The sequence below is a fragment of the Pomacea canaliculata genome, linkage group LG1, assembly GCF_003073045.1.
Source record: "Pomacea canaliculata isolate SZHN2017 linkage group LG1, ASM307304v1, whole genome shotgun sequence".
In the NCBI taxonomy this organism is placed as follows: Eukaryota; Metazoa; Mollusca; class Gastropoda; order Architaenioglossa; family Ampullariidae; genus Pomacea; species Pomacea canaliculata.
The window spans coordinates 26,088,478-26,113,663 of record NC_037590.1 but is presented as its reverse complement, the minus strand read 5'-3'; the positions used below and the strand labels follow the sequence as shown (position 1 = coordinate 26,113,663).

Sequence of the window (25,186 nt, the reverse complement as noted above, 5' to 3'; positions counted from 1 at the left end):
AATACATGCTCAAGCATTAGCTTAAAGATTATAAAAGCTCTCTGGCTATAGATTTAATGGATGAATTATGCAGGATTAAAACCCTTGATATTTGTCTTGAAGAAAATAGGAAAAATTTCATTTCACATGAAAGTTTACAAGGAAACACAAATAAACATAACATGCAGTACCTGTTAAAAGACGAATGAGTGTCTGCTTCTCTCCATTGACAGCTGCAGCATGGAGCTGTGTAACACACACTGTGGGTTGAGTGTGATTACCAAATGAACCTTTTATAGTTTCTCCCTGTTGGTAAGATAAAATAAGACTTTATCCCAGAGGGTCATTGGTGGCAGCTTGTATGGAAGAACAACAAAACAATACTATAACATATTCATATCTGCTGCACCTAAGTAGACTCTCATACATTCATGGTTCAGGTTTACATAGGAGCTACAATCATTCGCACACAGCAGCGTTCAGAATTTGCTGTCATGAACCAGCCTGGTGAAAAGGTGGAGACCTCTTTTTTGAGACTTTTTACGTGATGTCTGGAAGACACCTAGCCTCCAATTACTTAGTTGCTATTACTGAAAGGGCACTTTGGTGATACACTATAATCATAGCGACTACTTTTGTTGGGTTTTGGGTTGGACACTGATGTAGAAAAGAAAAATGGATCTTCCCTACCCCAAGTGCCTTCAACTGACTATGCATGTACACAGAATGAAAACACATGTGATTCAACTGTTGTCGATGATGGAGTAAATAAACACTTGATCAGCTGCTGCCAGTTGATGAATGAAATTGTGCGAGAATGATAAGTTGTATTTGAGATGATTTAATTTTAGACAATTAAATTATTGCACAAAAGAATTATTCCACTTGCAGAACATAGGACTACACTCTGGTGTCACAACAGAAATTATACACCCATTATCAAAAACTCGCAAGAAAAGTACAGTATGTGCATTAAGCTTATATTTTGTCTTGGCAGAGTTTAAAATCATTGCAACACCTCCCGAAAGGTTATGAGCTGCATTTTCATATCAAGTGATAAGTAACGTGAAACAGCTTAATACTGTCTTTGATTGAGTTGTTATTATAATTACTGTACTTTGACTTATACAAATGAAACTGTGAAAGCAAAAGTATCTTAGTGCTAATAAGAATCGATCAGAATGCACTATTTAACAAAGTCATGCAACCGTGAAACTGGATTACATTTTTACCACTGTAAACGTCAAGCTATCCTTTCGCTCTTCCAACGTGGAATGCTACGCTTTGCTTTTTTTTTTTCACCATCATCAAAATATCCACCGATCCACACTCACATAGCATACAAACAACACATATTTACATCACATCACCACTTGAACAACTGGGTACTGTTTGGAACTGGAAGATCTTCGAACTCGATACTCACTGAACATCTTTGCACGCACAGTCTGAGGCAACAAACAGGTAGGTGCCGGACCATTATCAAGCCATTTCCTGTCGCCATCAATTCCCTTTCTTTTTTTCACCACCTTCAGCTAGCATTTTTTCCTCGCTACATACTAAAGTGTATACGCTCTTTACTACTAGAAGCAAACATTTGCGGCTTCCGGAAAGGGATATTACCACACCACCACCACGTACTAATATCTTTGGACATCTTGTAGACCACGAACTAACTTAATTACGTCTTCGGTCCACCTATGAGAACACGATAGGTTTTAATGCTACAGACCAGTGATGCCCAACCTTTTTCGGCCTGCGGGCCATATCCATTTGGGACAGCCAGGGCCGCCGAGAGCCAGCCCGGGCCCCGGGACAGACGACCTCTCCGGGCCCCTTGTACTTGTAATCGTAAATTATTTTCCCAGTATATAATGTATGTTTACAATTCGAATCTCAATATCTACACTCAAACTCAACTTCTTGGGTGTTCTGTTTTTAGACCTTTCTTTAAAAAAAAAAAAAAAAGAGAAGAAGAAAAAAAAAATCCACTGACCAAGGCCGGGCCCCCTTGACAGCCGCGGGCCCGGGTACACCAACCCCCCTGTCCCCCCCCCTCTCGTCAGGCCTGGGGACAGCCGTGTCGCGGGCCATATCCATTTCGGACAGCCGTGTCGCGGGCCACTTCACCGCAAAAAAAAAAAAATAGAGCAGATACCATTTTTTATTAGAAACAAGTCGTACTTACCATTAATTACGTAGTAATTAGTGGGATATTTGAAGTTGTTTACCCGAAACCAACTTCTGAATGTCCGGCCTCATGGTAGAGACACCGTACGGTTGCTGCTTGTTATCCTTTGTTAGCCGCACTTAGCATTAGACAAATGACCGGCATAGGTTGTAGCAACGTGTAAATGGATGTGGATTCTTACTTTTTAATTGTGACTGTTGCAGGAAAATAGGATGGTGATGGTTGTCCCGTATGCTGATTTTTTGCGTCCCGTATTGAGTGACGATCGAAACATAAGTCCTATGTGTCTATGTCATCGTCAATGGTTCCTTTCCGGTCCTAAATCTACGGTGTCAACTCTCCAAAAGAACTGAGTCGTTGCAGTCGAAGATATTTCAAATAAAGAACTTTATTTACAGTTTATATAACAGCGTTCACTGGTATTCACACAGGCAAATCGGCAACACACACCGAAAAAACTATAACACACGCTATAAGACTAATCTAAGGTGACCAGACGTTTCGGGGGCGAAAGCGGGACACGTGCCGATGATGGTGTCGTCACCGTCAAATTAAAGACAACCGGGACATTTGATGGACTTGCCAGAAAGCCAGAAAGCGGGACATTGGGCGTCCCGCCCGATGAGCAGGCGGGACAGTCCCGCTTTTGACCTCGTGTCCCGCCTGCTCATCGGGACGTCTGGTCACCTTAGACTAATCTAACAGCGACTCCTGCTACTGACTGTCGCGGATCTTCCCCGGTGTCGCCGGATACACAACTGCTCACTTAGCCGGCACGAACATATACACCCACTCACTCAGCCAGAGGCGGGACACGACGAACCTATCGAACATTTAATGAACTTAGACCACAACAAAGATGACATGAACGGTACAAATAATGAATATATAAACTTATGAAGATAAAAATAAAAAAAAAAAAAAAGAAATGGGGGAAATACGCATACGCGCGCACACACACGCAAAAAACAGGGGACTACCCCACGCCCAAATAAGAGAAAATGAGAGATCGTAGAGAGAATAAAGAACAAACAGCCAAACACCTACACACATTACCGCACAGTACTGTCAGAGTTCATGTTCCTGAGGCCTTCATGCCTAACGTTAGATCTAGATTCTAGAACACTGTATATTCTCTTTACGCCGTCTCCTTCAGTTTCTGTGGCCTTGAGCGACGCTTTTGCGCTGACCACCACTTCACTGTCCATTCAACGTACACAACGACTCTCTGCTGGCCCACACTCGATCCGAGTTGCCTCGTTGACCACACGCCACAAGATGCAGGACCGGATGACGAAGGCGACGGAACGAAGAAACAAAGGGAAGACGAAACGTAGAACAGTCGAGACTCCGCACACACAGGACGAGAAAAAGCGCAGAAGAATAAGATGATGAATAATTAAATGCAGTGACGACAACACAAGAACAATTTAAGGACAAGAAGATCACACGAAGAATAAGAGGAATATAAGAAGATACGAAGAATAAGACGAATATGAATATGAAAAAGGACGAGAAGCCTGCGGAGAAAACAAAAAATCATCTGTCACTATAGGTGGCTTCAACATTAAACAAAAAACTTCGCCCTCCAAGACCCACCTGTCGCGTGTCGCATGCTGACTCAGCCCGGGCCTTAGCTCTGAGGGAAGATCGAGGGGGTTGCCGCGTCATGATCTGACGCATTTTTGTTTCTGTTTACATTTTTTTGCGAGAGAAAAAGGAGTGCGGGTGAAGATTCTCGGTGGCGGCGGTTGGTAAAAAGTAACTTCTCGAGGGAAGTTTAGAAAAGAAGTGTCGTCTGCCAGATCTCTGTCTTCGGGAGTGAAATTCCAGATAGTGTTCCGGTCGTGAGGACGGACTAGAAACCTTAGTGGTGGTGACTGGGAATATCGTCTGGAGATGGCGAGATGGAGAATGAACTTGTGTATAACGCTCTTCTGTTTGTAAACGTAAACAGCATCGTCAACCCATTCGTCTACAGTTTCTGCAATATCCGACCGTTCGTCTAAAGCAGGGATGCCCAACCTAAGGCCCGCGGGCCATATCCGGTCCGCGACGCGGTGCCATCCGGCCCGCGAAACTTCTGCCCACAGTGCAGGAAATTGGCATGTTAGTAATAAAAAAAAAAAAAAAACTGAAAAAAAAGAAAAAAGGGAAGAAGAAGTATTTATCCCCACGTAGGGGCGTTTCCCAATCTTTTTTTCGATGGACGAACATTTCGATTCAGTTCTCCGAATTGGTGCCTCTACGATGCAGCCGGACATTCAGAAGTTGGTTTCGGGAAAACAACTTCAAATATCCAACTAATTACTACGTAATTAATGGTAAGTACAACTTGTTTCTAATAAAAAATGGTATCTGCTCTATTTTTTTTCTTTTTTGTATTTTTGCGGTGAAGTGGCCCGCGACACGGCTGTCCGAAATGGATATGGCCCGCGACACGGCTGTCCGAAATGGATATGGCCCGCAGGCCGAACAAGGTTGGGTATCACTGGTCTAAAGTGTTACCTGTTTTTCTCTTCTGCTCGAAGACGTTTTGAATTGTGGTAAATACTTCGCAGATGACTGAAGGTAAAGGAGAATTTCTATCGTGCTGTAAAGACTGATACAAGTGACCTGACTGTGTCTGAGAGGATAATGTTGCCCAGCGGACACTTGACCAGCTACCCCGCAATGCGTGCGGGTGGTGTGTGTTCTCTGTGATTACTTTGTATCTCGCCTGTGCACAGGGCAACTGTTTTATTGTATTTATTTTTGTTTGTTTATTCTAATCTATCTTTTTTATATAGGTGTTAGAGATGTATGAGATGTTTCTCTGGTATTATTTTACTTGGTTAATAAATCTATTTGTTTTGTAACGTGAATTTTGTCTTTGTCGTCGTTGTGTGGTCTTCGCTCAGCTGCGGTTCGAATGGTACGCGACACCACCTATAGCTATGACCTAATACAGTCCTTTTAAGTTCTTTCCAAAATTAAACCAGCAAAAAGGGTGCGCGCACAATGCGCTACCCGGCGATCACATCCCTATATCAACAAACATGGTATACTCTAATACAGCCCTTCTGTTACAATAGATAAAGTTTTAACCCTAGCGCAGATCGAGTAGACTCTCACACACATTATATAGGCAGCCTCTCGTCTGCTAATCAAGGCCTCCACGTATATGAAAAAATATTGTAAAACCACCAAGAAATCACGTACGTATATCCACGTGGCTTGTGAAGTGACCAGCGGTCAGCCACTCAAAACAAACGGGTGGAGTAAGGCTCAGCATTATTTCTTAAACATATCCAATCCAGTGAATTCATTTATTTTGCATTTGTATTGTAGCTTTTTACATGTTCGAGACAACTACAGATTTTTTAAACAGGTTCAGCACCTCTCGTGCACGGAAAATTTTAAAACGGCTGTTTGATTCAGGGCTGGCTGAAAAATACAATTTCTGTGGAACCAAAGGGGGAAAAGTTTCCAGTCACTTTAGCTGAGAAGTATATTAATTGGTGCGTAGTTTTTGTTTGCTTTTGATTTCTTTGAGGTGTATTCAATCTGTACTTAATAGGACAAAGTTTCCGAACAATTAAAAAAAGTGAACCTAAGTATTATTTTTTCTACATTTACAAATTTAATATTGTGTACAACAGTATTTAAGTCTACCTTACTTTTTCCTTTTGTGCACAGCCGTAGTCCTTAAAACGTTTGCCGTTACATCGGGAGCAGAAGTGGATGGCATTAGCCTTAAGTGGTTTGGGGATGCAAGAGACATGATTTGAGGAACGATTGGAAGGGCGATGCCATCTAATGGTGAGTGGAATGACAACAATGAGTTTTTCCAACTTTAAATTATTAATGTAAGCATCGTTTTATTCTTTGTGGATTTATTCAGTAGACCTATTTACCTTACATTTTGTACTAAGGATAAATTGGCTATTTTCAGATAGCATCTAAAACTCCTTATACACACAAATGGCCATCAAGACATTAACATTTAACATCTTTTTATTTGACTCTTGGTCAACTTCTTGTAGTCTCACTAGTAATTAGTAGATTTGTGAAAGCTTTAAGTTTTCATCTATGTGAGAGGTTTGTTCTACATACATAGGAAAAATCAAAATATGTAAATACATTGTAATTGAATTTTTTCCTTTTCTTCTACAGGGATTCCACAATTCATGGATTGATTTTTGTGGTCATGTTGTTCTAATTATCTTTTATGTAAATAAATTGTTTGACTTTATGTTATAAATAATTATTTCAAAAATAACTTTCATTTTGTAAAAAATTATTAACTGTGATTTTTATGTAAATAATTGGATGAATGCTTGTTGTATGTTGTTCAAAAACAACTTTAAGGCTTTAAATAATGTAAACTGTTAAAATAGTTTTTGTTGTAATAAAATTGTTTAATCATATATATCTCTTACCTACTAGTTGTGAGTAGTGAGGAAACGAAGAGATCTTGAAAAGCTGTTGAATGTTTTCTTCATGGTGTGCCAGCCTGTGTACCAATGTGAAATTGGGTGAGGGAGGCAGTAAGCAGGGGTAAGTTGACGGGGCTTTCGCGGGAAACGACGGCTGTACACGGAGGATTGAAGGGTTGGCGGCCTAGCGGGGCCTTTCGCGGGAAATGATGGGTACTCGCGGGAATTCCCACCACCCTCTTGGTAAGTTGACGGGGCTTTCGCGAGAAACGACGGTTGTACACGGAGGATTGAAGGGTTGGCGGCCTAGCGGGGGCTTTCGCGTGAAATGATGGGTACTCGCGGGAATTCGCACCATGCACCCTCTTCCCAAACCTGCAAGGGGCTGTTAATTCTCTCTTTCCGCATTTCTTGCAGGCTGGGTAGCTGTGTATTGTACACTGGCTCTGGAGGGTTTGCTCAGCTCACAATTTGACAACCTTGTATGTTTTGCAACATTTTTCTGTCTCTTTCTCCATGTGTGGTCACCATACGATGTGTCGAGCCGCAGAGCACACCGTGAGACTCATATATATATATGTCATGTGTAATAAATACATATGTATAGACATTCGACCTGGGTTGAGTATTGGTCTTGAGAGAGAAGATATAACAGTTGTGTGTTTGCGCATACGCGGTATATCACACGCACACGCGCGCGCGTAACACAAACCAGACGCCCTGAATACAAGCCCAGTTCATTTGCGGAATGAATGCTGCGCAGCCAGCCGTTACTGGTGGTAGCAATAGCATTAAAGGCACAAAATGGACGATTTGTTACTTCCTTTGTATGACAAAATTTCCCGAAGTTCCAATATTCCACGATCTTTACGTCTAAGACCTTATCCGCTTGGAAAAGAAAATGTTCACAGGTGGATATCAATAAGCTAGATATGTCTTTCACCAATGTTTTGATGATGTCACATGGAGCAGCTCAATATCTTCAAAAACGTAGCGTTTTTGTTTCGTTTTTAATCGCGTTTCTCCAATATCCGAACTATCTTCAGGTTGAACCATTAAAGTACTCGTGATTCGAGATCTCTCGTATTAGCGGGGACATAAAAAGTCGACGTTTACAGTTTTACAGTTCGCCGCATTTGTCAATTTTTGTTTTATTGTGGGCGTGTCTAGCGACTGCAGAAACAAAATATCGCATCGTCTCCCGAGAGTCACATGACCGACCATCATGGCCGACGAAAAGGCAAAGTTGGAGCTGTTGCTCAGTAAGCACTGTTTCTTTGCATTCTCCAGAACTGTTAATAAGTTGTTTGCTCTGTATATATCGGAACTGATAAATATATGGCAATATATTACAACTTTGACTATGTGTAGTGTTTACACTGATCAGAAACTAGTGATCTATGTTGTATTACTACGACGATGTTCTGCTGGGCTATCATGGTTTTTTAAGACACCATTTACAGTGTAAACCGAATTACAGGTATGAGATTGAAAAAAAATTCTAACATATTTAATTAATAAAGTGGCTAACATTGTTTCGCGATCGGCATTGCTTCAAAACGATATGTCAAATCAGTTGCTTGGCATTGTGATGTTTGATTTATATATTATTAGGCTGCTTCTTGATGAAGTGAGTGGGTCAGGAATTTGAAATCCTTGAGATTGCATGATCAGACATATATGCTGCCAAATATGTAAAGCAAATTTTGATTGCTATTAACTGAAATGCAAATGAGGGAAGGAAATGAAAACAAAAATTCTACTTTTAACACCACTCTCACAGCTAAATTATTACTTATAGTAGATTTCAACAGATATAGCCTGATTTGTGCAGTGCTGTTCTGCCTGTATCTGTACTGATTGTTTGGGGAAGGGAAGAGGGGTGACTGGATACATGTAGAGGCAGACAAAGCTTATCACTTAGGGCTTGTCTTAAGTCGCAAATCCTTTATCATGTGTCAGTCCATCCTTTTATGTTTGCCCACCAGCTTTGGTCTCTCTATCCTTAATCATTGACCGCCTTTCATGGTATCCTGAAGGACAGTGTTCAACAGAGTGGCATGCTGCACCTCCCAACAATGGAGCTGTGGTTAGGGATATATTAGAAATTAGGGAGTGGGAGTAGAATGCTAACCATACCAACAGGGGAACTAAAAAAAAAAAAAGTATAAATGAAATTTTGTGGGAGAAGTGTAAAATTGATATGTTTAAGGAAACTTTTGGTTTGAAACCAAGAAACCTGGGTGAACTCGCACCTTTTCCTTGGTCGTCATACAGATATAGCATATGTCTGCCTAAACATTTGTGTCTATGTGTTTTGCTCAGAATAAAATCTTTCTTTCCAGGTGTGTGTGTATGTGTGTGAATGCACATTTATCATTATAGGGAAATCACGGTGCTATATAGCAGAGTTAGTGTAAGATAGTGGTGGGTTAAGGGTAGGTTGAGAAGAGGGAGGGATGTTTAAACCACTACAGAAGACAGGTGATCAAACTTGTGTTTGGTCTCACATTGTCACAGCAGAACAGGACTCCTTTAAGATTAGATTAACAAGTGCTGGAGGTTTCTGGATGGTAGACTCATTCAAACTGTCAAGTTGGCAACAATATACATTCAAATTGATTGTTTGGTTCCTGGTAGGAGGTCAAAAATACAAGACACCCTTAAAAGCCCAACACACTGAGAGCATAACTTTCCACTGAAAAATGTCTGCTTTCGATACCATTTTAGGTGAATCATCATGTCGGAACCAAGACTGTTTGCCATCACAATCCACTTCTCATCACCAGTTACCAGGCTTGAAAAAAGGATCATTTTTCTCATGTTTAATGAGCATATTGCAGATGTTTATACTCACTGTCAAATGAACGTCTTTGAGTTCATGAGAAACCCAAGTATTAGGCCTGCTTACCTATCCCAAATAATTCAGGGGGTTACAAACGTTTCAATGATGAATTTTCAATGTTTCTGCATCTCTTGTGTCCCGTGACATAACTTGATCAATGCCTTTATTATAATGCATCAACCTCGGTGAGCCTCCAAGACGGAGGAGCATCCTTGAGATTGAAATCACCAACACAGATCTTTGTGAACCATTGTTGGAACCGAAGTTTTTGTAGAGCATTGTGACTGTAAACTTCATGCCGCTTTTCACAAGCTTGATGTGCATACGTACCTTTATGGAAGTAAGACAGGGAAATAATTGCGAAAATGCATAGCTTGGTCTTACTTCTTGTAAAATCTCCAAAACTCAACCAAATCACTCAACTTTTGTTTTAGAATGAATCTAGAACTGTCAGCTGTAAAATGATGTGTAATAACACAGATGTGAATGACTCTAGTATTTCCAAAATTGAACTAGTGCCATATATTGCAAAAAATTCATCACGACTTTCCCAACAACCCAATACAACAGAAGCATTGCTTGTAAAATATGTAGTAGCTGTCGTTTGGGGTGCTGCTTGTTTTACTGTCATAAATAAAGTAGTTTTATTTATTTTGATTTGTCTTGGGTGTTTAACCAATCAGGTCACCACTTTGAAGATGACCATTAAAGATAAAGGTGCTTAATGTACTGTTCTGCATAGGTTAAAAAAATTGTTGTTGGTTTAGCCAGTTTTCAGCCAACAGTTACTAATTCTGACGATTGACTAGAATTTAAGTTCTTTGCCATAAATATATCTCCTTAGTTTTGAAAACCAATTTCTTTTCTTGTTGAACATAAAATGTATTTTACAGGATATGTTTTGTAAATAGTGACAGAACAAAAGTGTTTTGGTAGGCTGTTTCCTTTCAGTTTTCTTCATTTGATTATTATCACAGCAAAGGTAACAAACCCTGCACTTGAGGAGGAAGACTGGGAGGCAATAGTTGCATTCTGTGACCAAGTAAACCATGAGCTGGAGGGCCCTCAGTTTGCCATTCGACTCTTAGCTCATAAAATTCAGTCACCTACAGAGCGAGAAGCCCTCTATGCACTTAGTGTAAGTGTCAGCATAAATTTTTTCTTGCATCTCTGTTTTGTAATTTTGTGTTGATGTGTGTGAGAGAGAGAGAGAGCTGACTTTTTTTGTCCAGAGTCACATTGTGATTGCATTGTTCTTAATTTAAATAGAGCTGCTCTGTTTTACATCTTTTGCAATTTTCCCAAACTGTTTGGTGTTGTGGTCTTATTCTGATAAAATGTGCAGCATATTGTTTACTAATCAGTTGATTAGTAGAAGGGCAGGGCTCATAGGGGCTTGGGGAAAAGGATAGATCACTAACTAAAGTTGCAACACATCAGGGCTACTGAGCAAATGCAGAGATACATGGTGTCTGCTGGAGAAACTTTATCTAATGGATGGGATGATTGATTTCTTTCAAAAATGGCAATAGATTATTAGGCATTTATAATCATTATGTGTATTTATCTACTTTTATGTTTAAAATCATTTGTTTCTTGATATTAATAGAAATAAACGTGTGATTTATGTAGTGCCTAATCACATTCATGAAGGAGCATGCTCAGAGCGCTTAAAACGTGTAGGAGACATAAACAGAATATGAAGGATGGAAGGTGAAACAACTATACAGACAAGTAATAAAAGACAAAGATAGAAAACACAAAGAGGAAAAGATATGCAAGAAAAACCTGAACCACTAGTGCTTACAGCAAAATTTTGATTCATCACCATCCTTATGCTGCGGCTTTGTGCAGCTTAGGGAAGTAAATTAAAAGTAACCATTTGAAGTACATTTTATTTTTGTTTGTTTTCCATTTTAGTTCTAAATTGGAATATTATTGTGATCTTGAAATGCTAAATTTTTATTTTGGTTGTCTCTCAATATACATGTCACTAGCAGAATCCGGTAGCCTATATACCCGCCAAAATGCTGTCCATCTAGCAAGACTTTTAACCCCTAGTTAGGCTAGTATGGAGAAATATAAGAGAAGAAAAATATCCGAAGAAAATAGAACATTTAATGATGCTTGGGCAGATTCATTTGCATTCACCTCTGATGAGAGTAGCCTCCCGGTCTGCCTAATTTGTGGTGAGAAACTGGCCAACAATAAAAGATCAAATATCACAAGGCATTTGCAAAATAGACACAATGCCTTTGCTGAAAAATATCCAGAGGGAGAAGAGAGAAAACAAGCTTTTTCGGAACTGAAGCACAAAGCTAATCTGAGTAAAAATCAATTCAAGAAATGGATAAAATCTGCAAATTCAACTACCTAAGCAAGTTTTGTGGCTGCTCATGAAATACAGTCAGACCTCGATAAGTCAAACTCAAAAGGACACGAAAAAAAATTCGACTTACAGAGTTTTCGAGTTAGGGAAAATGGTGTAATAGGCGCAGGTATTTGGCCGGGAACTAACAATTAATTCGATATAGGGAGGTTTTTGACTAAGGGAAGGTCGACTTATCAAGGTCCGACTGTAGTCGGGCATGGGGAGCCATTTACAGATCGAGAATATATGAGAGTCATTCATCAAGATTTCAGAACACCTATTTGTGGACTTTAAAAACAAGTGAAATTGTGCAGAAAATCAGAGACATACCGCTTTCTACTAAGACTGTCAGAAACAGAACCTTAAAAATGGCAGAAAATATCACAAAACAGCAAATTAAAGACATCAATTCTGCTGCAGCGTTCTCAGTTGTCTGTGATGAATCCAGAGATATAAGTGACATTAAACAAATAGTGCTGCTCTGCTGATATGTGAACTGTGATGGACCACAGGAAGAAATGATTGAGTTGATATTGATAAAAGGCCAGATACGTGGGAAAGACATCTGTGAGGCTGTGCTTGACTGTTTAAGAGCCCAAAAAATAAAAACAACCCACATGGTGTCAGTGGCTACTGATGGGACACCGACTATGATCGAAGTGCACAGGGGCTTTGTGGCCTTACTGCAGAAGTCACTGGACAGAAAGCTGCTGACATTTCACTGCATCCTGCACCAAGAGGCATTGTGCGCCCAAACTTTACCCCTAGAATTCACAGAAGTCATGAATATTGTTATTCAGATTGTCAATAAAATCATGGCAAAAGGTTTAAATCACTGTCAATTCTATTCTTTAGTGGATGAGGTGGAGAGTACTGATCTTGTGCTGCATAACAGAGTCCAATGGCTTCCAGAGGAGAGGTACTGAAACACTTTGCTGCATGTTTGGGAGAGGTGAAAACTTTCATGAGCAGCAAAGGGCTGAGCTGGAGTGGCTCGAAAAGCTGCAATTCATGATGGACATCACAGCATACTTGAACACGCTGAATACAACTCAGGGGAGGGGAGGCACAGAGCTCTGTTTGAACGCAAACTAACAGTGTTTGCCAGAGAGGCATGCTGTCTCACTTTCCCACTTTAAGTGAGTTCAAACAAGCTCACAAGGTGATAAATTCTGAGTATTTGCAGTCTGCAGTCACTAAAATGCAAGCACCATTTGGGAAACAATTCAGTGAATTCAGAGAGGAAAAAAAACAGTCTTTCCCCATCACTTCCCTGACTGCCAATCCAACCTTGTTAAATGTGACCACATTTCCAGGTGTAAGTCAAGCTGATCTTGACCTAGAGCTGGCTGACGTAGCAGACAAAAGATGTATGGGTGTCCAAGTTCAAATGCTTGACAGATGATCTCGAAGATGTTGCCTGTCAGAAGGCCACTCTTGCTCAGGAGCACAAATGGAGTTAAATTGTGAATCTTCCAAGACCAGACAAACTTGTGTTTGAAACATTGAATACCATCCCTGACACATATATAAACATGAAGAAATACGCATTTGGAGTCCTGTTGATCTTTGGATCAACATACTTATGTGAGTAGCTATTCCACACCATGAACTTTGTTAAAAACAAACACTGCTCACACCTCAAAGATGACGGCTTACAGTCCTGTGTAAAGATGAAAGTGACTTCCTACAGGCCTGATGTGCACACACTGTGCGCAGAGGTTCAGGAGCAGAAGTCCCATTAACTGGGCAAAGAAATATTTATGCAGATATTTTGCAAATATTTATTTTTGTATTCTTCAGTGAAATAGTGCTCCTTTTTCCAATTTATTTTTTAAAATTCTGGTGAAGGCTCTGATATACTCCCCAAAAGCCCAAAGACGATATGAGGATGATGGCCTATGGCATATTTTGTATAATTTATGTTCAACTTTTAAATTCATTTAAAGAGACCCTTTGGCGTGTTTTTTAGGGTTTTTTTTTCATAATGTTCAAAATATGTTTATTATGTGAATAAAATTCCATTTTCTCTGTAGCACTTCCTGGATTTCATATGCAACACACTATACTTGTTTATACAAAGTGTACATGTAAAATTATAATAATTAAAAAACATTATATACACAGTGTTATCTTCATTTTAGATGTCAAAAAGTATTTGCGGCTCTCAGTGTTTTGTTTCCACTGAAATTGGATCCAAATGGCTCTGAGTGTGAAATGTTGCCGACTCCTGCACTTGGTAAATTAATGGACAGGTTTCTGGATAAGACAATCAGAACTCAAAAGGAGCTAGAAAATGGGTACTAGCATTATTTGAACTGTTGTTAGGAGGAGTGATTATGAAATTGATATCTGCTGGCCTCGTGTTGAGGGCAGCTCTCCATTCCCCATTTGCAATTGCAAAGGGATTTAAGAACATCTCCTCTGCAGCTTTTGTATCCATCAAACACTTGTGCACTGCCAGTTCGCCAATTTCAGGGCTTCGACTGACCCTAGGGGAGAGTTGTTGGGATCAATTTTTACGGAAAGTTATCTATGTCTCTTAAACAATGGCTTAAACATCTTTTGTCAGCTATTCAGTAGCACACTGTCAGCCATTGATTTGCTCCACGCACCTCTTTTCTAGTTCCAGTTTTAATTTAGATAATTCCTGTGATCAAGACCACCCTATGCAGATATTTACAAGTGTTCTAGCTGAAGTTGCTTCGGCAACCATACCGAAGAAATGGACATGAAAACACCATCTACATATCCCTTGGTTCACTGAAAAGTGCAGGATGGCTCAGAGAGACCATAAGAAAGCTTACCGCCTTGCATTTTGCCATCCTAGTCCTTAAATGCCCTAAATTTTAAACACAGCCAATCATGGGTTCGTTTTATTTTTAAACAGGCAAAGAAACTTTCTTGGCAGAGGTTTGTGTCCTCATTCTCCTCCTGTACCACTTCACAAGCAGTGTGGGTGGCCATGAGAACAATAAAGGGAAGGTTTCAGGCTAGCTCAATAAGCCATCTGCAGGTTTACTAATTCTTTGGCATCCACCATTTCTCAGAACTCCTCTTCTCACTTTTCTCCAGAATTCCTGCGCCTAAAGTCTCCAGGAATTCTCTTGTTGTGACTTCTTCCAACAACTCTGAAAAGTACCATCAACCTATCTCTCAACTGCAGCAGGCCCTTCAGAAGTGCAAGGACTCTGCATCTGGCCATGACAACATTCGTTATCAGCTACTAACCCTCATCCACAGGTCTCTGTCTTCCTCCTTCAAGACATCTTTAACTTTATTTGGGTGTCTGGCTGTTTCCTTCCCTCCTGGAGAGAGGCAGTCGTGGTGCCCATCCCAAAACCTGGCAAGGATCCCTCTGATCCCAACTCTTAGCATCCTATCGCTCTTACTAGGTGTCTGTGCCAAACTCTTGAACGCATGGTGAATGCACGGCTCACCTGGCATCTCAGATCTCAAGATCTCCTCTCCAACCTGCATTTGGTCCATTTTGAAACTTTTGTCATGGATGTGTTTGTCAGCAAAGAACATGTTTTAGGGGTGTTTTTTGATTTGGAGAAGGCATACGACACTACCTGGAAGCAAGGTATTCTGTTGGACCTTCACGCCCTTGGCTTCCGGGGTCATATGCCACTCTTCATCAAGAATTTTCTTTTGCATCGCCTTTTCAAGTGCGAGTGTGGTCTATCCTGTCTGAACAGGAAATGGGCCTTCATCTGGGCAGCATTCTTTCTCCAGCTCTTTTCTACATCTAAATGGATTCAATCTTGAAATCTGTTTGTCCAGGTTTGGAGGCCTTGTTATGTAGATGACTTTGCTTTCTGAATTTGATACCGATCCCTACCATACCTCGAACGCCGGCTACAACTGTGCGTAAATGCTGTACAAAGGTGAGTGACAGAAAATGGCTTAAAATTTTCTCCTACGAAGTCAGTATGTATCCACTTTTGCAAATTGAGAGGTATGTTCCCAAACCCATATATTTCTGTTAATGGCACAGTACTCAAAGTGGTCCAGGAAGTAAAATTCCTTGGGGTCATAAACTGTCTTTTCTGTCTCATATCAAATCTCTATGCTTTTCTTGTCAGAAAGCCTTGAACATTCTTAGAGTAGTTGGCCAAGTCAGCTAGGGGCGGACCGCATGGTGCTGCTTCATCTGCATCGTGGCCTGGTCCTCTCCAAGCTAGACTATGAATCCATCATCTGTGGCTCTGCTGAAGATTCCTACCTCAAAATTGTCAACCCTATTCATCATCAAGGGCTCCGCATCTGCTTGTGTGCCTTCCGCACCACTCCTGTGCAAAGTTTGTACGCAGAAGCTGGTGAACCTCCACTTTCTCTCCGTCGTTTGAAACTCATGCTATCCTATGTCTGTCATTTTAAAGCTCATCCTGGAAACCCTGCGCACCATGCTGTATTCGGACCTCAGCGTGTTGCCCTGTATGCCATTTATACCAAGGAACAAAAGCCATTATCACTTCATGTAGCAACTCACCTACAAGCTGCCGGAGTAGATATTCAACAGGTAGAGCCTCTTTCTCTACTACCATCTCCTCCTAGGACCCTTCCTGCTCCAGAGATTCGTCTTGATCTTACAGCTTTTAAAAAAGGGGACACTAGTGACCTCATCTTTCTCCAATGTTTTCATGAACTCCTTTCTGACCATCCTGGATTCTGTTCTATTTTTACAGATGGCTCTAAAGTCCCAAGTGGTGGCCCAGTCGCTGCGGCAGCAGTTCCGTCCTGCCAACCGCAATGAGCTGCTTCAGTCCGACTGACGGATGGTTGTTTTGTTTTCACAGCAGAACTACACGCCATCTAGCTAGCCTTGCAGCATATTTACTGCTCTTGGGAGCACAACTTTTTGATTATTTCAGACTCTCTTTCTGCCCTCCAAGCTTTTCTTTCCAATGATTTTGACCACCCTCCAGTTGTGGTCCAGTTTCATAAAATTCATGCAGCACTCATTCAGCGAAACAAGGACATTGTTTTTATTTGGGCTCCTGGCCATGCTGGTATCTCAGGCAATGTTTGACCAGGCTGCCAAGGCTGCATGTCAGTCCCCTGGCAAATTACAGTCGCTGGTATCATCAGACTGTAAACCTTTCTTCTGGGCCTACATTCATTACCTATGGTAATACCACTGGGACACTCTGGGGCAAAATAAATTATATGCCACTCTTCCCTGTCATTCCAACCGCGTACCTTTGAGCCATCCTATGAGGCGGAAGGAGGTGATTCTTGCTAGATTAAAGTTAGGACACACCTATGTCATGCAGGGACACCTCTTACAAGGTGAATCACCACCTGTTTGTCCATGGTGTAGGGGAATTTTAGTGTGGTACACATTATGATTGTTCTGAGCTCCAGACTATCCATCAGCAGTTTTTTACAGAAAATTATTTGTTTTCTTTGTTAAGGTCCATCCCATTGGCAGCAATCTTTACATTTTTAAGGAGGGTATGACTTTACCATCAAATTTCAGAAATTTTATGTCTGGTAATTGTTTACTCTTGATTTTTGGTTTGTTGGTGGCCTTTTTGGGCTTTACCACTCCTTTTTACACTTGACCCACTCTTTAACATATTGTTTATTTCTTGCGTTGTGTTTTTAAAAAGAATGTTATAGTTATATCACTCAGGAGGTTTTTTCCCTAAACTTGTTAAGATTACATTTTGTTCTTATGCTAAGATTACCTTTTGTTGCTGTGATATAGCCTTAGTTGCTGGCATGGCATTAAACACAAACAAACAAACAATTGCTTCCTGTGTTGGCTTTTATTGAATAAGATTTTGTGGTTATATCACTTGTGGGTTTTGCCCCTAAACATTTTAAGTTAAGGTTATTTTATGTTGCCATGATATGGCCTTAGCTGCTGGCATGGCGTAAAACATGGCCAACCAACCATCATTGTCCAACTTCACAATATCATGCAGCTCTCATTTGTCTCAACAAAGACATTGTTTTCATTTCTCACCATGTTGATATTACTGGCATTGTTCCAGTGAACCAGGCTGCCAAGGCCACTTGCCAGTCTTTTGGTCAATTGCAGTCACTTCTATCATCTGACAGTAAGTCTATCTTCAAGGGCTATTTTCAGTTTCTGTGGTAATGCCACTGGGACACCCTGGTCAGAACAAGCTACACACCACCCTTCCCTTTCTGACCGCCTGCCTTTGTGCCGTGGGTGCGATAGGAGGAAGGAGTTCTCAGTAGACTTAGGACAGACCTGTACCATGCAGTTTTACCTTTTATGAGGTGAAACCCCAACAGGCTATCCTTGGTGTAGTGGAATTTTTACAGTTGAACATTTATTAATAAAATTTCCTGGTCTCCACAGTACCTGAAAGAATTTTTTTTATCGCATATTCTTTGTTCTACCTGTTTAGATCCATCGGCAGTTATTTTTTTCATTTTTAAAGAAGATAGGTTTTTACTATCTGATTTAGTGTATTCTTTAATATCTTTTGCTAGTTTTTGTTCTTAGTTTCTGGGTTGTGTGTGGTTTTTTAAGCCATAACACCCTTTTTCTTAAACATTACTTAGCATTTTATAATTTTGCTTCCTTGTGTTGGTTTGGTTACGAAGAATGTTATTGCAAAATCCGGGGTATTGGCATCTCAACCTTTTCTTGCCATGATGGTCTTAGCTGCTGGCATGGCATAAAACACAAGCAAACAAAGCTCTTTGTCACAACAAACATATTGTTTTCATTTGGGTCCTGGCCATGCTGTAATCCAGGCAACGTTTGAGTGGACTAGGCCACCAAGGGCGCTTGCTACTCTCTTGGTCAGCTGCAGTCCATGTTTAGTCCATGTGGCAATGCCACTGGGACACTCTGGGCCAGAAAAAGTTGCACACCTCATTTCCTGTCTGACTGCTGACCTCTATACCATTCTGTGAGGCAGGAGGAGGTAGTACTTAGAAGACAGAATGGGACACACCTATGCCATGCATTCCCACCTTTTACAAGTTATACGTGTTTTAATTACTTTAGAAGTCTGCCATGAGAAGTAGGGTTTTGATTTAATTTATGGGCTGTTAATGGCCTTTTTGGAGGCCACGACAATTATTTTTACAAACTTCTTCCCTTTTAATATAGTTCCCATTACGTTTTTGTTGTTGTTTATTGGTTTTGTTATCCGGACATGTTGTTTCTTTTTAACATTTCAGTAACTTTCTCTCATTCCTTGATATAGCCTTCCTCACTTGCACAGCATAAAATGCATGCAAATAATGCAGTCAGATCAAGTAGACAGAAACATCACTGCTGTCAAGGGCTAACAGAATATCAGAGGTTATTTTATGAAAAGCAGTTCTGGTACAGTGAAGAAGTTGATAGTTTACTGAGTATGGGGGAAGAGAAGATTTCTTATTAATAAGAGCAGAATTGTATCAAAACTATATTTACAATTATTTTGAAGAGGAATATACAAGTTAATGACTGGGTGTTAGCTGTGTAACACATTAACATGTTATTTGGGTTCCTTAAGATAAGTGTATTTTTAAACAATGCTACATTCAGTGACTGCTTAACTATATCCATAAGCTTTAGTTGTTCTATATTTGACCTCCCCTATGTCTAGTTCTCATTGAAATGAATAATAATGCATTATTATTTCTCTTCTTGTGACCTTTTTTTTTCTATTTATGCAGACTTTAGAAGCATGTGTGAAAAACTGTGGAAGAGCATTTCATCAAGAGATTGGAAAATTTAGATTTTTGAATGAAGTCATCAAAGTAGTGTCACCTAAGGTAAGTGTCCCCTGTACGCTCCATTTTTTAAAAAGAACTTTCTGGGCTTCTTTTAACTGTTCATTTTAGATTAGTTTATGTAACTTAGGTAAATGTGAAATGTCTTAGGTTAGAAAAATTAAATCTGGAAATTATTTAATTTGGCAAATACCAAGTCTTTTCAACAACTGTATGTCAAAGAAATTAATCAACCACTAGGCTACATATAAAATGATTTTTGTTATATTTTTCCTTTTAAGAGTTGTTTATCCATAGAAAGCAAAGGAATTTTAATAATTATGTTTTTCATAAACATATTTGGAATTTTATTGACCGAGCTCTGGAAAAAGTACACTTTGTTCATGTTAACCCAGGAGTTACCAGGATTTGGAATTCTATGTAAAATAATAAAAAAAGAAAATCCCAATTATACTCTAGCTTTAAGCTTCATCTGGGGTCAAAGTGAGTTAACCCAAGAGATGCTTGGAATAAACCATTTTTTCATAAAATTCTTTGTAATGAAGACTGCCGTAAGACGGGGTTGCATATTATCACCGACAATCTTCCTGATGGTCGTAGACTGGATTATGTGCAAGACGACCCAAGACAGCAACACTGGTATTCAGTGGACCTTCACCAAACAGCTAGAGGATCTGGGCTTTGGATATGACATGTCTCCTACCTTATTGGCAGCAGTATGCATAAACCAAACTGAGCAAGCAAGCAGAGGAAGCAGAGAAGACTGGCTTAAAGATCAGCAGAAAGAAGACTGAAGTGTTGAGAATCAAGTAGGAACTCCCAATCCAGCTTCAAGGAGAAAAAATCCTTGAAACAAACCGCTTCACATATCTGGGAAGCATTGTCAGCAAAGATGATGGAGCAGACGACATCAAAGGCTGCATCAACAAGGTCAGGTATGTTCTCAACAGCCTACACCCTATCTGGAACTCACAAGCATTATCCTTCCGCAGTAAGAAGTGCATCTTCATCACAAATATGAAAGCTGTCTAACTGTATGGTTCTGAAATGTGGAGAGTGACAAACCCCAACAACAAGCTTCACACCTTTACCAACTGATGCCTACACCATATTGTGGGAATAAGATGGCCTGAAAAGATCTCCAACAGCAGCCTGAGGAAAAGAACCAACCAGAATTCCAGTAGCCAAGACATCAAAAAGTGCAAATGGGACTGGATAGGACACACCCTGCGCAAACCAGCTGATACCATTGCCAGGCAGGCTCTTAACTGGAACCCTTGGGGAAAGAGGAGAGTTGGGAGACCAAAGCACATATGGAAAAGAACAGTAGAGAGTGAGGCAAAGGACGTCAGAACCACGTGGGCCCAGTTGGGGGCTGCCCAAAACCGGGTCTGCTGGCGAGATTTTGTTGTGGTCCTATGCTTCCTGAGGAGTAACAAGGAATAAACTGGGGTTAAGGTTAAGTCATGATCTTTGTTTTTCTGTTGCTGTTGATCATTACTTTGCTCATGTCATCGCTGGTCTCAAGTCCATATGCGTTAGATTATTCTGTGTACTGGGTGCCATCAGATTGATGCCAAAGCATAGGTTGCATGTAGGTCTTCCATCAATGAAAAACTGTCATGAAGAGTTTTCTTGACACACACTCTGTCATGTGAAAGAAAGCTCCCATTCAGTTATTTATTAGTATTGCATTTGTCAAGCTCTTATATAGCACTTTGATATCTTGATCGAGGCCCTCTTCAATGCTGAAATTTTGCATCACATATCATGTGCCGTCGTAGCACTTTGTGCCAGACTCTGTCAAAAGCCTTAATCGAAGTTGTCATAGAAATCCCATTTTCAGTTTCAAAATGTATGTAAAACAAGTAAGATAAAATTACGTGCTCAAATCTCATCATCCCTGTTAAGCGTTTCCCTTGCTAATAAGCTAATCCTTTCCTATTAGCTCCATCCAGGGACCAAAGAAAGTTTCCAGAGCCAGCAGCTTTTTACATTAGTCTTTTATATTTCATATTAATTTCTTATTGTTTTTAGTATTAAACACTGTATTCTCTATAAAATGTTTTTTTGGTATGTATTTTGGAGTGTGGAAATTCATTTATAGGGAAATAATTGCTTCGGTTTTTGTTGGTTTTGGATTTCTCAGATGATTTTTGGGTTGGTTATTGATGAAAACAGAGGTTTCACTGTGCTCATATTGTTACTGGGCCTTAGCGTTGCAGTATTCCTGGTTTTTAGCCGAAACGTGAATACTGGCCCTGGGGATCTGGGCATGTGGATGATAGTTAACCTTAACTCTTGCTACGCACGTCAACGTAAGTTGCAGGGGAACCATACGCATTGCCGCTTCAGTAGTTCCCAAAATTCTCACTTATGGTTGGTGATGTCCAGGGATGCTCACACTAACACACACATCTACCTTTCCTTGAATAATATTCCTTGAAAAAGATTCAAACCTGTCCCAGTCCGGGACACATATGATGTCTTCCACGACTGCCATACCGCGTACAGCTGCTGAATGAACACCACCTTGATGCAAAGTTCTGTGGTCCCTTGGAGTGCAGGTGAACCCAACAGATGTTCTTCTTTGAGAAAAATTACTTTTGGCAGCCTTGATGTCAAACTTCTACCTCTCACAGGTAGTGCAAGTCCTTTCAGAGGTAGTGCAAGTCCTGGTCACGTAACATTTTGCTTTCCACAGGAAGTCCTAATAGTTCTTCATCGCTGACTCGCCCCATTGCTGGAGGTTCTCTATGCCAAGTATCCTTCCTCCTGAGTCTTGTGCATGGTCTCAAGGTACAAGGGAAGTTGGCGTTAGAGATGCTGAAGTCACTTCGACTGCTGATTAGTTGCTCCATCCACTCTGAATTCGTGCTGAGAAGTCTCCTTTTAGTTCTTCTTTCCCTGTTTTACTTTGCATATTCACAATGGCACTTACAGCGAAGGATACCATTGGTCACTCACTCACCATCCAATCAAGTAACCAACATCGACAAGAGAACATCTTATTGGCGCTCCTCCCTGCCTACAGTGGCATGGTGGACAGGTGACTAACCCCTACTCCCTGTCAACCTGGCATGTGGGATCCCCTGAGGTGTCACTCTCTTTCTAGGTGTCAATGACGCCTCTGCCAGCCTGCTGCTTGGCTTACTGTAACCACTTTGGGCTGTCTTCCACATATAACACCTGCACTCCTGTTACACCTCATATTACACCTCTACACTGGCACATATGCCCCCTTTTCTTATATAAGAGGTCTCTGGCTAGTAAACAATCCACCCTAGACCGTAATTGGGGCGATTGCTACTTCCCGATTAAAGTTACCACATGACAGACAGCTAGCAAAACGTCACACTTACTAGACAAAGCCCTTAGGTTCGTGGCCATCTACAAAGCACACAGCAAAAATATATCAGAAAGTTAATGCCTTGGCTGTGGCATAAATAAGGTATACTAATATATGTAAATAATTTTTTTACAGAATGGTAACTACACTGACTTAAATTTTGAATTGAACTCTTTCTGAATCACATCAAGTCCCTGCATAAGTTTTTATTGGGTGAGAGTGGCTTCGCTGAAGGCAGAAACCATAGTCAGCTCAGCTATGATAATCAGGGGGAAAAGAAGCAGCACACAGCTTGGTTGAAGGCAGGAACCACATGGTCACCTCAACTTTATTGACTTTCCCCGTTTCAGCTCATTCTCTCTGTTTTTGTTTTACGCTCTTAATTCCTTTCTAGTACATAAAATATCCTTTTACACTATTTAACATAATAATGACACAATCTACAAGGGGAGATCATTAAACCCATTAGTTCTTATGTTACTCTTTGCTATCATTCTTTCGATCCTACTTTCATTCCCATGTCACAACCCACGTATTTATGACATTCTTTAAGGTACCTTTAAGAAAAGTTTACACTGAGGTTGTCAGAGGAATAAGGAAGAAAAAGTGTACTAGTCAACCTATGTGGGACCAGAAACCACAAGTAAAAAAAAACCCATGCATCCAGATAACCTTTCTGTGTGAATGAATGAAGAAATGCCCTTGGCTATTATGAACAAGGACAACAGCATGAGATGTAAAGTGTGCCTAAACACAATAAGAAGATTTTCCTGTTCTCATAGCCTTTTCGGAACTTATGCCAGCAGTATTATATTATATAACACTTAAAAACGTGTTGCGAACTTTACTCACAGTTGTGCACAGCAAATTTATTATTTCAATGTTTTTTGGAAGATTTCTTCCAGGTAATAATAATAGTCCATAATCCTTGTTGAGTAAAGTTTTTTGATATTTTAAAACTAATTTTCTTCTCCAGAATGGTCAGCTGTAACTAAATCCCTATTAAAGTATGGTGTATGGCCATTAAACCACGGTGATTGGGGTCCAAACTACTTTTTCTTCTTGTTCCCAATCACCTTAAGTGGAGCGTAGGGCCGCAACCAGCAGACGCCATTTGGACTGGTTCTGGGCTCCTTTTGGTCATGTCAATCATGGACATTCCTTTAAAGGACAGCTGTCAACACCTGTCTGGAGTGTTTAAGAGGCTATGTCCATTGGATCCATGGTGTCAAAAAATTGGAATCCAAGCATTTTCGCGGTGGAAACCTGACTGTGCCTTTTTTTCGTTACCTTTTTGCTAGCTCCACTTATGTGGGGATTTCATGTGATTAAGAGAAAATAAAACTTTGACAGCAAAACCGTGGGAGGCCCATGATCATTTTTCCATGCCTCGGTACCCTTAGGGGTACGGCAAGGGTTATAGTATGCAGTAACATAAATAATCACACGCCATCATGCCATTATTTAATTTCATTTTTTTTTCTAATTATTCATCTACTGTAAACAGGAATTGGACAAATACACTGTACAACTTCACACCATCTTTCCTAGCCTTGCAGCATGTTCACTGCTCTTCAAAGCACAACTTTTTGATTAGTTCAGGCTCTCTTTCTGCCCTTCAAGCTCTTCTTTCCAATGATTTTACCCACTCTTTTTTTACATTATAGTTTACTTCTTGCCAAACTATGTAGAGAATGACAAGTTGTTTTCTTCCATTTTTTCCAGGGATGTAGGTATTGGGTAAGGTGAGTTATTTATGTTTGCCTTTTTTTATTAAGAGAATAATTATTTCTTTATTAATCTTATTGCTAGTATCTTGGAGGACGAACCACAGAAAAGGTCAAGAAACGTTGCATTGAACTGCTGTATAGTTGGCACAAAGGCTTACCACATGAGGCCAAGATAGGGGATGCCTATAAGATGTTAAGGGAGCAAGGTATTGTCAAACAAGACCCAACCTACATGGACAAGGTACAGAAAATAAAACTTGGGATATCAGTAATTGAAAATTTAAGATTTTCTAGAATAAAACTACCTTGCAAGTTTATTTTATTGTTGTGGCATTTTGATACCTTTTAGGTGGATTTTTTTTATAACCTTTTATATGTTTAATTGTACACAAAACTTCACAAGCACCTTATTGGTTCATAAATATTAAGCAGAAATAGGATGTCAGGTATCATGCTGGTTAAAAATCAAACATTTAAAGTAAGATGATGATTATCATGCTTAAATTATTGCTTAAACACATTTTGTGATAAGTTTAGTATTATTTTTTTTTTTTTGGAAGATTTTTCTCATTGTCTGAAAATGCTTCATT

At 40.1% G+C, this 25,186-nt stretch overlaps 2 protein-coding genes across 10 annotated transcripts in view; one reads left to right on the top strand and one right to left on the bottom strand.

Moving 5' to 3' along the window:
* Positions 1 to 1,779, bottom strand: part of LOC112567181 (inversin-like) — a 42,368-nt gene extending 40,589 nt beyond the window's left edge. For 4 of the 6 annotated variants that reach the window (XM_025243792.1, XM_025243800.1, XM_025243807.1 and 1 more), the window contains exons 1-2: positions 1,406 to 1,706; positions 171 to 285 (exon numbers count right to left, since the gene is read on the bottom strand). In XM_025243792.1, the coding sequence (XP_025099577.1) occupies positions 171 to 285; positions 1,406 to 1,483 (193 nt within the window). In that variant the 5' untranslated portion in view covers positions 1,484 to 1,706. The other 2 variants (XM_025243786.1, XM_025243776.1) reach the window with 2 other exon arrangements.
* A 5,960-nt stretch (positions 1,780 to 7,739) lies between these two features.
* Positions 7,740 to 25,186, top strand: part of LOC112556439 (ADP-ribosylation factor-binding protein GGA1-like) — a 71,638-nt gene continuing 54,191 nt past the window's right edge. For all 4 annotated transcript variants that reach the window (XM_025225470.1, XM_025225462.1, XM_025225453.1 and 1 more), the window contains exons 1-4: positions 7,740 to 7,850; positions 10,411 to 10,571; positions 19,461 to 19,559; positions 24,679 to 24,837. In XM_025225470.1, coding sequence (XP_025081255.1) covers positions 7,814 to 7,850; positions 10,411 to 10,571; positions 19,461 to 19,559; positions 24,679 to 24,837 — 456 coding nt within the window. In that variant the 5' untranslated portion in view covers positions 7,740 to 7,813. The remainder of the gene's footprint in view (positions 7,851 to 10,410; positions 10,572 to 19,460; positions 19,560 to 24,678; positions 24,838 to 25,186) is intronic.